The sequence below is a fragment of the Eleutherodactylus coqui genome, chromosome 6, assembly GCF_035609145.1.
Source record: "Eleutherodactylus coqui strain aEleCoq1 chromosome 6, aEleCoq1.hap1, whole genome shotgun sequence".
NCBI classification, from domain to species: Eukaryota; Metazoa; Chordata; class Amphibia; order Anura; family Eleutherodactylidae; genus Eleutherodactylus; species Eleutherodactylus coqui.
In genome coordinates, this window is record NC_089842.1 from 177,649,478 (window position 1) to 177,666,007 (window position 16,530).

The 16,530-nt window shown below is 47.4% G+C and overlaps 1 protein-coding gene across 5 annotated transcripts in view; it reads left to right on the top strand.

Moving 5' to 3' along the window:
- Positions 1-2,775: 2,775 nt before the first annotated feature.
- The window catches only part of MGA (MAX dimerization protein MGA), a 75,136-nt gene continuing 61,381 nt past the window's right edge, over positions 2,776-16,530 (top strand). For 4 of the 5 annotated variants that reach the window (XM_066608308.1, XM_066608305.1, XM_066608307.1 and 1 more), the window contains exons 1-2: positions 2,776-2,898; positions 13,761-14,880. In XM_066608308.1, coding sequence (XP_066464405.1) covers positions 13,829-14,880 — 1,052 coding nt within the window. In that variant the 5' untranslated portion in view covers positions 2,776-2,898; positions 13,761-13,828. Of the gene's footprint in view, positions 2,899-10,797; positions 10,927-13,760; positions 14,881-16,530 lie in introns of those variants that run through there. The other variant, XM_066608306.1, reaches the window with a different exon arrangement.

Consider the following 16,530-nt stretch of genomic DNA (forward strand, 5'->3'; position numbering starts at 1 on the left):
AATCAGTAGCATGTTGCCCTAATCAAGCCCAGAATGGATCAGAGTAACAATAAGAGTGGTTGAGGTCTCTGCAGTGAGTAAACGGACATTTCTAGAGATGCTCTTGAGATGCCGGTGACATGGGTGGGCAAGTCATTGAATATAGAGAGTGAATGAAAGATCAGAATCAAATAAACCCCCAAGACAGCGGGTATAGTACTAAGGAGTTATGATTATACAGCAAACTGAGATGGAGATATCAGGTTTAGGGCGGTTAGTAGATAGCCAAAATACAAGAAGTTCAGTTTTTGAGGCATTCAGTTTTAGTTAGACAACACGGTGTTAGAGACTGCAGACAGACAATCACTGGTGTTTTGTAATAGCGAGGGTGTAATATCACAAGAAGAAGTATATAATTGAGTGTTATCAGCGGAGAGATGGTACAGAAAACCAAATCTGATAGTTTCTTTAATAGGGTTTGTGTAGATGGAAAGGAGGAAAAGACCAAGGACTGAACCTTGAGGGACCCCCGACAGCAAAGGGAAGAGGAGAAGTAGAGCCACCCAATTATACACTGAACCGTTCTGTCATATGAACCCAAAAGTGTGAATGAGCCACTAATAATGGCACTTTGACACGGGCCGACAGTTGTTTTACCCTTTCCAATACACTGTCTGACGTCTGAAGATATTCTGATTGAAGGCTGTGTGACAGACATGATGATTAGTTAGCGTAAAATGTCTATCGATTTGTACTAAACTAGATGTATTACGCAGCTGTAGTGACTTTAACTCTTAGAGGCTAATGACTGCATAATTTCATTATAGTAATTGCTGGACAATGGCATGGTGAAAGATGTGTGGTATAATGTTAGCCTAATACATAAGTTCCACAAGCAGCCTCTGAGAGTTAAAAGTCATAGTAATACATGTATACCTGTATTCAATACTGAGTGTTTTCCCAGTCCTTTCCCATCCCCCACACAGAAACTTCTCCAACAAAAGAGATACTTTCAGTTTTGACCGCATGTTGATAAGACAAAGGCTCCTATGTAGACTGGACTTGAGAGAGAGGTGTGGGGAGGGGGAGGCGGGGAATTCTATATAACCCAGCGAATAAGAATATATATATGTTACTGATGTAATCTGTTAAACGCCCATAAAGGGCAGGTATTATGTGTTTCAATAAATGAGGCTTCCTGGGCGTTTCTGTTCAGAGCCATTTTGGACATGAGACTGATACCTTACGTCTAACCTGGCCAGTGTGCGCATACTGTTTTCTATACAATTTGGAAGCTACAGAATACCCCGAAACCTGCTGAAGGAAAACATATTCCAGCTCATCTGTACAGCTCCGATGTCAAAAGACGTCCGGCAGGGTATTCTTACTGTAAATTACTGGCCGCTCTTTTGTCGGGAGCCTCTGCGGCATGTCACATACTGCAGTGCTGACTCTAGCCAGCAGATGGTGGCATTGTATAATGGCAGAAAGAGAAAGCCCCCTAGGAAACCCTGAATCCAAAATTGGATTGCAAAGGGTTAAACGACTGCACGAGTGCTGGCGTCACGGCGAAGGTTGTCAGCGCTCGTGCAGAGCTTTCCACTGAAAGACATCACTGCGTTGTCGCTCAGCGCTTCACCTTCTATGTGAGGCACGAAGCTGAAAGCGTTTACACGTAGCGAGAAGACTTTTTTTGCAGACTAAAAGGCCACTCTCACACAGGCGCTTGTAAAAACGCTGTGTTTTTAACGCGTTAACTGCATTTTCAGCTGTGTTGACGTGCGTTTTCAGCACCAATATTAGCGCAGCCAAGCAAGCTGATAATGCCAGAACTAAAAAAAACGTAGTAACCACATTCTACTGCGTTTTAAGAAGCGCTAAAAACGCACCCCATTTATTTCAATGGGCAAAGCATCGCGTTTTAAGACGCAGAAATGCATGGAAATAGAACAGACAGCGCTGAAAATCAATGGTAGTGATTGGCAGCGTTTAGCGCTGCGCTAAAAACGCAGCGTTAAATGCAAAAAAAGTCTGTGTGAGAGCGATCAAAATCAGCAAAAATACGTGACCGAGTAGTGAGCATTTTTTTTTTCACGTTTGCACTGAACAATTATCTCTGAAATTCGTTCATTTGACCAAATTTTGAGCGCTAATTTTTACGTATAAACGGGCCAGTAGGCGGCGGTAATATCTGTGTTTACTTTTTATTTTCAGCATCCCTGGCGCTGGATCCAGCATATAACGGGCACGAATGGCAGCCAGTGTATCCCAAAGCCTGTAATGCCGTTTATTGGGTTTCCATCAAGTCACCCTGCACTTTGTAGGGCACAATACGGCAGCACGCTGCACTACCTGGCGCAGGACTCTGCGCTGGCGCGGTATGGGCGGGGCTTCCCACATAGATGGGTGTGGTCTCCACTTTCCTTCACAGTTACTTTGCACACAGGACTCTCCCCCCACCCCAATATTAGGACCACACACCCTACCACAGAGAATGGACAGGGTTAGCTACTAAATATACACCCCCTTTAATTTTCATTAATTTGCATACTCTCTAATTGGGTTTATTTGCAGCCTGCTGTTTTAGACCGGGATTCACTAGTCCATAAAATGTGGAGCAGTAATGCCCTGTGCTCGGCTGTGAATGGTCTGCAGGGCAGCGGAGAGGAGACCATCGCCGGTTATCCCTCGACCGCCAGCCTCACAGACACCATTTCGTGCTGCGTGTTATCAGGGAGGGAAAGGCTGCCTCACACACCACGTGACACCTCCTTGACCAATCAGCTTCCGTTTGGCGTCCACCGAGCGCGGTCTTTAGCCATACTCAGCTGAATGGCGTGGGGACGTGGAGGGTGTAACGCTCGTCACTACTCGAAGGGAAGTGCGTTATGAGAGCGGGAAAACAGCACGCTGGGAAAGGTACGGACCAGTCTGTACTATAGCCAATACACTGAGCAGTCGGTGCGGCTCCCGTTACCCTCTGTGACGTGACAACTGTTTTCTGCAGAGCGCTATAGACAAGTCAGTGCGAGCAACTGGTTACGTAGAAAGCGTAACCTAGCTACGAGAATACCGTTGACTTGAGTAAGCGCAACTTTGCTTCGTTTGTTTACCGCCTGGGCGAGATACAAGGGCGGAAGTAATCACATGACGTTCGCTAGCCAATCACAGTTCGTTTAGCGACGCTATTTTGGCGCCCTGTTTTCTACGTCTTATTAGCTGACTTGTTTGATGTTTTTTTTCTGCCGTCTGAAGAGCCGGCGGACAATAATTATTCTATGGTGTTTATGCAGTTCATTTTATACTATGACTGCCTTAAAGGAAAGGTGTTCTATGTGGATTAATGGGTGAAATGCGATCCAAGAAAAATGGCGACGGAAAGCGTAAGGCTGTAGTGTGGACAGGGTGGGGAGGGTGGATCACGTGATGCGCCGGCTGGGTGTCTGAGTAGGTGACACGCATGCGCCGTGTGATCTGCCCTGTCATGTGACTGTAAGGCTGAGGCTCCGTGCGGAGTGCTGGTGTGTGTGCGATGGGATGAGGAAGGGCGTGAGCTGCAGCAGTGCCAGCGCTCTCCTAGGTGTTCCTATGGGGGTAATAGGTGGTTCTGCTCTCAGGGGGATTTACACACTGGTAATAATTGTCAGCATGTGGAGGAAAAGTGTATAAAGTTATATACTGGGGAACAATTGTAAAGACCCCTCCCCCAATACATGGTGGGAAATGGGAGCAACTCTGCTTTTAGGTGATGTGTTTACAGTCAGAAGGATTTGCATGTAATTTGCATTAAAGTGGCTTTCCCAGTCCCAAGACAAAGGAGGGCGGAGTTCTATTACTTCCTACTAGCCTGTGGAGTCGCCCCTCAGACCCACCACTTCCAGAGTCCTGTTTCCTTCTTCTAATTTTCGGTACTTGTGGGTTATCTGTCACTACTTGTTTAATTAATTTCACAAATGTTTCATCAATACATATATGTAAAAATATATATATGTAAAAGAAACGTTATTTTTCTTAGGCCGCCTGCACACAGGCGGGTCACAGTCCCAGGCAGCAGCAGCGTCTACGCATACCTACTTTTCTTCTAGCGATGCGGAGTTTGTGACCTTTCCGCAGTGTCAATTGTAGACGTGCCGCTGATTGGACGGCTTCAATGGAAGCTGTCCACACAGAATCTGCGCAAAAATGGTGCATGTTGCAATTCTTCCTCCACGAGCAGAAACTGCAATTGGTTTACGCTCGTGTGCAGGAAGAATCACTTTTCCATAGCATGATTTGGACTGTTTTTGCTGCAGAACCTGGAGGCGGACGCCTGCTCCGGATTCCATAATGCAGATCCGCCCGTGTGCAGCCGGCCTTAAACTCGTTTTTTTTCCCTTCAAAACATAAGTCTGTATAATATTATTCGGGGGTATAAACGCAGCAATAGTGTTGAATTGTATATATTTAAAAAGTGTTGGCAGACTGTGCATCAGTAGCCTGAGGCGCCTCAGCTGGCCAACCGGAGAGAAGATGCAGTGTGTCCGTAGTTTTATGACATTTCCAATGCACAGTTTCTATTAAGTAGTCAGATGATCACGGTCGCCATTTTGGAAGATGGAAAGGGGGCCCAGAAATGAGAAACTCTGAGGGTAAATGGCGCAGAGCATGGGTGTCCTGTCCCCACATATATCCTTCCACCAGAGGGCGCTTTAATTTTCCTGTTGTAAAGGGGTGTTTCAGGCATAAAAGGGGGTTGTCACACTAAATAAAGTTATGTCTGTCGCGGTAGCGGGGTTATATGGGCATTGACAGTCACCAAGCTGTGATGAACGGTACCCAGGGGCAGACCAAAGTGTTTGTTTATTTCCAGCTTATTTTGTGCAAGATGGAGACTAACTTACACCCCACATGGTCTGTCACGCCTCAAGACTCTTCGCTGCCACCACTGACGGGTCGGCCACCACAGTTCTGCCCAGTGTGTGCATGTGAGTCTTCCTGGTCTCCACCAGCCGAAACAATTCCTAACCATTCGCGTTTATGGATTACTTGGAGCTCAAGGAATGGCTAAGAAAGTTTTAATCTTTATTCTAAAAGGTTTAGCAGTGCTTAGATAAAAATGTACAAAAGGGGATGGAACATACAGGATACTCTCAAAACAATTACCAAAATAATAGAAAGTACTAGGCTCTGACATTGTGTCCAATAGTCCTGGTCGCGAGGAGTGTGCGGAAAGATGGACAGCCCTGAATTGAGTACAACTCCTTGGTCTGACAATGGGGAGGGGACTTTTTGCTGTTTTAGGCTTTTCAACGCTGTTCAGAAGTGTTGAAAAAAGTTGTCTGTGGTCAGCAGGAAGCCTGGTGAGGAGGTGGTCTGACAGGTTTAGACTGGGGTCACACAGGGAGGATTTGCCACAGAAATTCCATCCAGAATTTTGCTGCAGCAAATCTGTCTGCGGTCGGTAATCCCGGGAATAGCTAGTCATGTGGACGCGATTTCTCAGAAATCTCGTGCACCCGGGACGGCAAATCCGTCGCTGCGGTGCAAATTCGCCCGCCGCAGCATGTCCATTTCTTTTTTGTTTCTGCTGCGGCCGCACTCTCCTCCAAGCCACTTCAAAACCCATGGCTAAGGCCTCATGTCCACGGGGAAAATCAGGCCCGCTACGGATTCTACATGTAGAATCCGTAGCGGGTCCCTCCTGCCCCGCGGACATGAGGGCTGAAAATAAGAATTTAACAGAATTTACCTATCCGTAGCGGGCGGGGAAGGTCTGCTGTTCCTCACGGCCGGATCTTCTTTTTCGGGCGGCGGATGAATTCGTCACGCCGGCGGCACGTCGTCGACGTGCCGCGCGCATGCGCCGGGCACATCCGCCGAGCCGAAGCAAGAAAGATGCGGCCGTCAGGAAGAGAAGACCTTCCCGGTCCGCTCCGGATGGGTAAATACTTTTAAATTCCTATTTTAGGTCTCCCGCGGATCCGGACGGCTTCCATAGGCTTCAATAGAAGCCCGCGGGAGCCGTCCCCGCGGGAGACCCGCACGAAAATGGAGCATGGTCCGGATTTTTTCATGCTCCATTTTTTTTAAAATCCCTTTTATTGACCATCCGCGGGTATTTATCTACCCGCGGGTGGTCAATGCATCCCTATGGGGTGCGGATCCGCATGCGGGAGATCCGCTGCGGATCTTAAATCATATTTTGCCCGTGGACATGAGGCCTAAGTGCTGCGGGTTTTGAAGCAGCACTTTCCCAGTGGAAATCGTGCGGTTTTTCGCTGTGGCAAAACCGTAAGATTTCCGCCGGGAATACACCGTGTGAGAACCCAGCCTTAGTATCGTCTACTCCAGAGACTGGTGTGAAATGGAACGCAAATGTATGTCTTGTCATTGCAGGAGTAGGTGGTGCGCAGATAGCCAAAGATGTGTCACAACAAGAGGGGTGCGGCTCTTAAAAACATTTGGCACGTCTTACACCAATGTACTTTGGTTTTGGACTGGCGGAAGAAAAAAACCCGCCAGTCTCAGTAAAACTCCCCCGTAGTATCTGTGGGCATCAGTAGTAACACAATGAACTAGTAAATTACAGATGTAGTTCCCTAGTGGAGCGCCCCGCTGGGTAAAGCTGCTTGCTAACGGGCCAGTACAATATCACACTTGTCTACGTGCGTTTCACCCACAGATGCCAGGCATTTGTCAAACAAAATCGCCTTGTGTCACTTCTGGAAGGGTCGCAAGTGTTTCTCATTGATTTTAGTGCGAAGCATCGCACATCGTACGATGTGTTTGACTGTCTCATTGGAAACAATGGGTGATGCATTCCAAGGAATGTGCAAAAAATGGGAAATGCAGCGATTTTATTTTTTTTTTTTTAACTTGCAGCAAAGCTGTGAGGGGAAAAAATTACTAATGTGTATGACTCCATTCAAAAGAACTGAGTTCATATTCACGCTTGTGTGAATGTAGCCCCCGCAAATCATATCTGCATGTTATTATCCATTTGCGGACCCCCATGCATCTCTACGGGCAGCTTGATTTGCGGATTCCACAAATTGGGCCTTAGTCTGGGAAAATGCCCGGTGGACGCTAGCGTGACTGATTAGAGATGAGTGAGCATACTCGCTAAGGACAATTACTCGATCGAGCATTGCCCTTAGCGAGTACCTGCCCGCTCAGGAGCAAAGATTCGGCTGCCGGTGGGGAGGAACGTAGGGGAGATCTCTCACACACACACACACACCCCCCCCCCCCTCCATCCGCTCCCCACTGCTCATGGCCGCAACTCACCTCTCACCCGTGCCGGCACCCGCATCTTTGCTCCCGAGCGGGCAGGTACTCGCTAAGGGCAATGCTCGATCGAGTAATTGTCCTTAGCGAGTATGCTCGCTCCTCTCTATGACTGATCATATTACATTTAGTGGGGTCTGTTACGTGCTGTTTGTGTGCTTCTGTAATCTGTGTTGCTTGGCTCCTGTGCTAGGACTGAACAACGGACATAAACAGTACAAGTGTGATCAAGGACTTAGAAAATGGCTTTCCAACATGGTGTAAAAGCAGAAGAAAACATGTTAGATAACATTACACCTACATCCCATAGATCTAATTACCCCAGAGGCATTATACTCTAATGGTGATATCCAAGCTTACACAGATCAGTAGCTGGAAACTCTGCCGCAAAATAATGTGGCCCCTTTGCTAGGGGCTGTATGGGAGATGCGGAGCATGCGGCGACCGGCTGATTTTACCATGAGAAACCTTGCTTTGCCAGACATGAAAGTAAACATAGTATTACACTTCATCCATGTAATGTATGATGTCTGGCAGAGGGGGAGCAGCTGGAATGGAGAGGGGTACCCACCGTGATAGTGTACATATGACCCAAGGGGGAACATAGCAAGCGGTTGTTTTAATGAGACAACCCTCTATTGGTCATTCTTTGAGCTCGGTGGCCCTGCAGAAAGCAAGTTTATCTTATTTTAAGACTATGAAACCTATTTAGTAACTGTCTGGATCGTCATCCGCTGTAAATACATAGGATGCCTCTTTTTAGGATGAAACTGGTATTTAAAGCACCCTTTAATTTGCATGTGTGTATATATACCGTATATAAAGTGTGTGTACAAGAACCTGAGCAAGTAGGACAAAAGTTATGGGCCATATGGAACTAACAAGCTCCGCCTCTCCGTGCCCAGATCTATAAGGCCCCTTGTCCATGGATGTTGCGGTATCCCGCGGCGAATCTCAGCTGCGGGAGCCGCCTCCCGGGAGCAGGAGCCGGCAGACGGTTCTCCGCAGTCAGCCTATCTGACCGCGGAGAGTTGGGGCAATTCGCAGCATGCGGAGAATTGGGGCAATTCGCAGCATGCGGAGAATTGGGGCAATTCGCAGCATGCGGAGAATTGCCGTCCGCGAGCGGAGAATCGTACTGATTCTCCACTTGTGGACATGGGGCCGGCGCTTTACATAGCAATGCTATGGGAAGCTTCAGCCGGCGTGATTCGCCGGTGAAATCACTGCCGTGGACAGGGGGCCTTACTAAAGGCCATTGGGTCCTGGAGAAAACTTTCACCTTCCCTCCAGCCCAAACCCCACCATGGAACAATGCTGCGTGAAACTGAATCACACCTGGTAGTTATTCTGGATCCAAGCCGTCTCGTGCCAATAGACCTCCAGTAGCTGTTGGATGCACAGCTAGATTTTTCAATCTCCCATACACATGAACACTTGGTCATATATATATATATATTTTCCATAGGGACATTGGAGAAAGCCTCGACCACACAGCACTTGTGGCAGATTATCTCAAGAAGCAAAGCAGAGAGCTGCTGCAGCATGAGGCTTCTCTGTCAGATGCTGCTTGGCCATCTAAAGGAGTTGTACCAAGATCTAGAGTTTTCCCCGAACCACAAGATAAGGAATAACTTTGATCGGTCAGGGTCCCTGCATGAATGGAAGAGGTCACATATGTGCTACAGTATCACTACAGTCATTTTGATGACTGCAACGGACACTGCTGAGAATGGGTGTTCGTCGATCTCAGGTGCTGTCAGTGAAATGAATGGAGCAGACGTGGCATGCATCAGCGTCCTCTCCCATTCATTTGGAAACCATCTGGAACCCTGACCAATCAAAGTTATTCCCTATCTTATGGTTCGGGGGGAACTCTAGATCTTGCTAGAACTCTTTTGATAAGCAACACTGCTGCACACAGCTTTCTTGGGCCATAAGGCTGGGCTCACACGGCCGTCTGTGGAATCTGCAGCTGGTGTCTGGCAGAGGATTCCAGCTGTGAGCATGGCCATGACACAGCGTACTCATGCAGGCGGACATGAGCAGTACAGCTTCTTTTTTTAATTGAATTTTTCTGCGCTGTCAATTAGTGATGACATGGGTACCCATAACCAATACACAATGTAATTGTGTATGGGCTGCAGGTATATCTGCGACCATAGAGCACAATGGGCTCTATGGTCACGGATTCCGCAGTAAGATAGAACTAATTCTGTAATTCCGACCCGCTAATGTGAGCAGAACTGCGTAATCCAATGCATTTGATTGATCCATGTATTACCACGGATCAATCGCTCGCAGAATCCGCAATTACTATCTGGTTGTGCGATACGGGTCTACCAGTTTCTATTTTGGTTACCAATAAGTTACACTATGTTGACACAAGTATTGGGACACACAGAAGGTGATGACATTTGATTTTATTCAGTTTACAATAGGGCGTTGGTCCTCCTTTAGCCTCAATGAAGGCAGTGACCCTCCTAGGCTGCTTTCCACCAAATTCTGATAGATGTGTGGGGAGATTTGCCTCCATCCCTCGAGGAGCGCTTCAGATAGTGATGTGGGTGGGGGGATTATAGGCATGGTGGGCGTGCACAGATACAGTGTTCTAGTTTGTCCCAAAGATGCTTGATGGGATTGAGATCCAACTCTGTGCTGGCCAATGAAGTTTGCAGATGTTCTGCCCCTCCAACCAAGCCTCAACACTGCTTACTGCATGACATGGTGCCCGTCATGGTGGTAGAGACATGGAGCTGTACCAAAGTATTGCCACAGGATAGGTGATGCCACATTGTCTGGCCTGCCTCTGTACCCATGGACATTGAGGGTGGACTTCACTATAACCAATAGCCCCAGTCCTTCCCATCAGAAATACCTCCACACCGTAATACAAGCTCCTCCAAACATAGAGGAAGAATAGCGGAAATCTGAATTGCGGTCTACTCATGTGAGTGGACGTGCCCATGCTCTACTAATGGATGTGGAATACCGCAGATCGCCCACGCAGGCGATGATTGTGCAATCCAAATCCGATTGTGAGGCTGGCCTAACGTTCACCCATTGATTTGCATATCCCCTTTTCCTGACAGCACAGGATTGGTGGAGGGGGCCAATACTTTTGTCAACATAGCTGTAATGTGTCCATCAGGTGTAGATTTTTGAAGCAGTCAGAACAGCACAGCTCATTGTCGTAAGGAGTACCTGAGGGAACAAAGCCAAGTTATTCTAAACAGAGACTAGCCCTTGAGGGTGGTACAGTGTGATGGCCGGGTTGTGTTAGGACCCAGTAGGGCTCAGTGCTCCCAGTTGCCATGTCTTTGGGTGTGTTGTGCCTCAGACTATTATACATCAGGCCCTGGGGTGTGAGGACAGGGCAGGGTGCGGTGTGGTGCGCTGCCCGCTATGACCTGGGTGTGGCAGTGTTCGCACGCACCACAAGCTCCTCCCTCATCAGTCCGGTCTTGGCGGCAGAAGCACGTGATTAGAACCTCGTGTTCTTGCCGCCGCAGATGCCTGGCGGATGACGTCAACCGACACGTCTGCGCCTGCGCGGGCAACTGAGCGGCTGATAGTAACTATATCATAAAAAAAATGGGAATCTGTACCGTACACACTAGAGAGGTAGCGGGCGGTACCGCGGGTCACTGCTGAGCTCCTGCGGCGGCTGGGAGCTGTGAGGTATGAGGAGCCCGCGGGGCTGTACATAGCAGTAGTGTCCCGGGCGTCGTCCAGGACAGGAGGTACACCCGTGTATGTCGTGTGTCTGCAGGCAGCCGGCCACAGCTGGGCCTCCTTCACACCGGGCCGGGTGGCTGTGGATTTTGTCACCCACTTGTGGTGCCGATCTGCTTGCAGGTTCACCCTTCCAGCTGATCTCAAGGTGTGAAATGTGCAGCAGCTCGGCGACGCCAGCGGCCGGCAGCCTCCTGGTTGTGGACCTCTGGAAGACGCTCTGTTTATTATTTAACTCTCATTTAATTCCTGGGAGGGGAAAAAGTTTTGTTTTTGTTTTTAGGACTTGCAATCACATCTAAAAGGGTGGCAAATGCAACAAAAATAGGGTTTCATGTTACGGTTGGCGACCTGCGTGCCTTATTTTGCTGTATTACGGATAGCCACAGCAGCTCACCATCAGCCATGCGCAGTACAGGGTTTTTGTATTTAATTGCATATGGCCTGCACGCAATCCGTGGCAAAATAGAGAATGCAGCGATTTATTTATTTCTTTTTCTCTGCTCGCAGAATAAGTAATTTGTATACGCGAGAGTGAGCAAAAAGGCAAATTTCCATGCTTTTCAATGACCGCATTTTGCCACAGATCCTCCACATGGATGCCAATTCACAGATTTTCCAGTTGGAATCTGCCCTTGCGAGCTCTGCCTTACAGCGTCAGCTGCGTGCCCACGTGTGGTAACAAGTGGCCACACAATTCTGCCGCCACCGTAGAGTCCTCTGCGCACTCATCAGATGATGAGTGCGGTTTGTGGCTGTACTCTGTGCTGAATGCACATGGTTTTACATTTGAGTGTTTAGGCCAGTGGGTTTTTTACACCCCTTCCTCCCCCCCCCAATAAAAGCGCTGTGTACTTAGACACACACAAACACGCAGAGGGGCCTGAATACACATGGAATATGTGATTCCCAGTCACGTAGCATGCATATGCCCCTCTGCATCACACCTGCATGCAAATCATACGGCGTGCGAGTGCAATGTGATATGATTTTTCTCTCACACAACACTAGTAAATAACGGTAGGACGCTCTGCGATTTGCCTATGTCAACCTCTTGGTTCAAGATGAAAATCACCCATGTGTATAAACCCTTTAAAAATAACAGTTTCTCTTCTCGCGTTCCATTCATATTGCATCAGATGGGACACTCGCTAGGATATCGCCCGCATAATACGCCCGTAGGGCCCTAAAGCACCAAAGTGGTTTATTTAGCGTGACGCGCTGCTACACAGACATGTTTAAGCTAATTTTATCTCGCGTCTCGCGCATCAGCTCCGCCCATGGGCGGGGCTAATATTGATTTCATCATTCATAGGAAGCTCTGAATCATGCTGCATTAGGGTATGTTTACACGTAGCAGAAATGCTGTGGGTTTTCCGTGGCAAATGCTGCAGCATTTCCAAAACGGGGTCAAAAGTCACACCATCTATGCAGATATTTTTTATTGAGAATCAGCGGCAGATTACAGAAGATTTGGTGCTCTCCCTCATCTCCGAAGTCTTCGTGCTCTCAGCACTTCCTTCACCCGGTGCCCAGCGCCCTCTAGTGACCACAGCGCCGCTGGTCAGATGATGCGGATGTGACCAGCGGTGCTGCACTCCCTGCAGGCCACCAGGTGCCTGATGAAGGAAGGGCCAAGAGAACGAAGACTCCGGAGGTGCGGGGGAGCGCCGTATCATCTAAAATCAGCTGCAGTAGTGTGGATTTTGACTCTTTGTGGAAGTGCTGTGGATTTTGCAGCGGAAGTTTCCCTGGGGAATATACGCAGCATTTCTGCTATGTGTAAACATACCCTTAAAGTAGCAAATTGATGAATTTAATTGGATTAATCACCCTTAGGCCACTCTCACACATACGCTTGAAAAAACGCTGCACTTACTGCATTTTTTGTAGCTGCGTTGACGTGCGTTTTTGACAGCACCTGACTGCATTTTCGGCACAGTTAGGCTGGGTTCACACAGGGCGGATTCCCGTCGGAAATCTCGCTGTTTGGCCGCAGCAAAAACCGCGAGATTTCCGCCGGGAGAACCGCTGCGGTTTAAGCCGCGGCGGCTTTGAAGCGGCTCGGCCGCTTGCTTTTCCGTTGCGGCCGGCGCTCCCATAGAGGAGAGCGCGGCCGCAACGAAAATAAACAAACAAAAAAGTAAATAGACATGCTGCATCTTCTGAAACCGCAGACTTACCGCAGCGGATTGGCCGTCCCGTGTGGATGAGGTTTCTGAGAAATCTCGTACACATGGCTGGCTAATCCTGAGATTAGCGGCCGCGGGCGGATTTGCCGCGGCAAATCCGCCCTGTGTGAACCCAGCCTAATAAACGCAGCCAAGTAAGCGGATAATGCCAGAACTGAAAAAATTGTCAAAAACGTGGTAACCACATTCTACCGCGGTTTCAGCAGCGCTGGCATGTCACTTTTTTTGTTTTTCCACAACACATATTTTAAATACATGTTGTGGTAAAAATACATTGTCAAGACAGGGACAGAGTTTCCCATTACAAATCAATGGGATGCACATTGTAAGCGTACTGTGGCCCATACATGCCGAAATACACAGTGTAAATGTACCTTAAGACATTTGGAACTGAACATTTAGGACATTTCCGCAGCTTAAGACGTTCGCGCTGACACAGAATCTCCATAATTGATCTTACAAATCTTATTGTTTGTTTGGTGTACAGATGTAGAAGTGCAAAAATCTATAGTTTATTGGTTGTGCTATCTGGAAATTCTAAGTTAAATGACAATTACATTCATTTTTCTCTTTTATGCTTGTTTTTAGCAAAATGCATCTCTTAGGAAAACAACCATTACAGCTGCTGGATTAAACTCCCACATCTTAGAGCCACCATGGAGGAGGAAGAAGCAACTCCAAGAGGTGGCCCAGAAGGTGGAAGCAAACCACCGCCGAATGCTCCAGCCTTCTTTGTCATACTCCATCCATCACAAGGCGATAGCTCAAAAGAAGAAGGAATCTTGGTGGCCAACAGGGATGTGTCCTCTGTAGCACCTGTTATCACAACTGGTCCCAATGATTCAAAGTCTGATTTCTTCCTTTCAGCTAATTGTGCATCTGAGGAAATTACTGTGACCCTCGACAATAACAACATGTGGAATGAGTTTTACCGCTGCAGCACCGAAATGGTCTTAACAAAGCAAGGAAGGCGGATGTTTCCTTATTGTCGCTATTGGATATCCGGTTTAAATCCTTACCTAAAATACATCCTCCTCATGGACATCACTCCGTTGGATAATCTTAGATATAAGTGGAATGGGAAGTGGTGGGAGCCTGCAGGGAAAGCTGATCCACATGTTCTAGGCAGAGTCTTCCTTCACCCCGAGTCGCCATCTACAGGGCAGTATTGGATGCATCAGCCCGTTTCTTTCTATAAACTGAAGTTGACCAATAATATTTTGGACCAAGACGGTCATATAATTCTTCACTCTATGCACCGCTATTTGCCGCGGCTCCACGTGGTACCCGCTGAAAAGGCCTCGGAGGTAATTCAGCTTAATGGTCCTGATGTTCACACCTTCACTTTTCCACAGACTGAATTTATCGCCGTCACCGCATATCAGAATTTCCAAATTACCCAGCTAAAAATTGATTGCAACCCTTTTGCCAAAGGTTTTCGGGAAGGGACTGTAACAGGGCGACCAATTAAGGATATGAAACACAAACCTACAGAACAGGAAGCGGACTCTTCGAGCAGTATAAACGAAGTGGAAAATGAGGATACTGCTCCTATGATGAAGCTACAGGAATTGTTCAAAATGTCCGAGTATTTGGATGGCCGCGAACAGACCGAAACATTCAGCTCTGTGGAAGACTTCATAAGGTTTACAAAAGCAGCATCTGAGCAGGAGAAAAACGCTAAGCAAAATGAAGAAGTGGTGAAACGGTACAGTAATTGTCTCTTTTCTCTCTCATTGTAGAAGGAATTAAACAAGACGGTATTACCTGCTTGAGTAGCGTTAAAGACACCTGTCGGCACTCCTGATGCGTGACCCTAGGCAACTGAGGTTGCACTCTTTTTATCCCAGTACTCCATAAGCCAGAGCGCATCAGGCGTGAAGGGATTATGGCAGAGCGGGTTCGAGAGTGCAAGGCCGCCAAGGGGGGAGATTCACAGTGGTGTCCAGAAATGCAAATGAACTGAGATGCCAGGGCAGTGCCGAGCACACTTGCCAGAAGCCTTATTATCAGCCAATCTGCTGTTGTGGTGGTCACCTGGCCCTTCCCTATAACTCTACCAGGGCAACCCATGTCTCCACTCATTATTCTGGTGGAGACGAGATGCACCAGTACTGGGGTTGTGTCCCTACACAGTCTGTACTCATAGTGTCAATCTGTACAGATACACCTCTGTGACAGGGAATAATACCAGTAATAATCTTTATTTGTATAGTGCCAACTTATTCCGCAGCGCTTCTTGTCCGTGTCCCAGTTGTCAGTGTGTATATAAACATAGGAGGAATGATACAATGTGAACTAATGGGAAAAGGTGCTCCAAAACTGTTATGGGAAACGCAAGTTTTTACTAAAGCAGTCGTGTCAGAAGTATCGATGGGTCCTCTGTAAGTACAACTAAATATTGTAATGTTTCAGTTTTAGACACCTAGAGGACCTATTGTGAGGAAAACTTTGTAGTTTATCTTACTCCCTTTTCTAGATCCACTAGTCCTCCTTTTGGTCAGATACCCCCTAGGAGGACTTTCTAATGGATGGATTTATTCCGCACCAAAATCTGCACAGCGCTGTGGATTTTGGTGCAGAATTGAGATCTCTTAAATCTGCCTGTAATTTTCTTCAAAATCCACGATGAGACTTGTGGGTTTTGGTGCAGATTTCACAGTGACAGAATACGATGTGGATTTGGGTGTTTAATGTGGAATAATTAAGTTACCAAATTAATCGCTCCAGTGTAAAAGCCCTTTTAGACGGGACGAATGTCGGGCAAGCGATGCACGACACTCATCTGTACACATACTAGCTCCCGTGCACCTGCACGAGAGCTAGTATCGCTGGCTCATAGTGGGGAGGCTGCAGGAGATTTTTCTCCTTGCGCTCTCCCGCCCCTATCCATTGACATAACACAGCAGAGCGATCAGCTCATCGTCCATCGTTTATGCAGCATAAACAATGAGCTGATCGCTCATCGTTCAGTGTAAATAGGGGCTATTCAGTATCTAAATAGACTCTAAATCAGTAAATGGATTGCAATAAAGGGGGATGCAACTGCATTGAAACCGTATGGAGAGAAAAGCATTTACAAAAAACTGCAGAGGAAATGAAAAAGACTCAAAATCTGCAGGCCGCACATAACACTCTGGCTGTACTGTGTCTAATACGCAGCAGCAGGAATTGTGATTTTTGTTTTGCTAATAGTAAATGTCCCATTAATATTTATAACTGCAGAATTAAAGGCCCATTTATACTGGACGATCATCGCTAAAAATTCGCTAATCAGTGATCGTTTTAGCGATAATCGTTGCGTGTAAATGGGCGCGGGGCACCCGCATTTCGGGCACTTTTAGGTGATCCTTAAAAT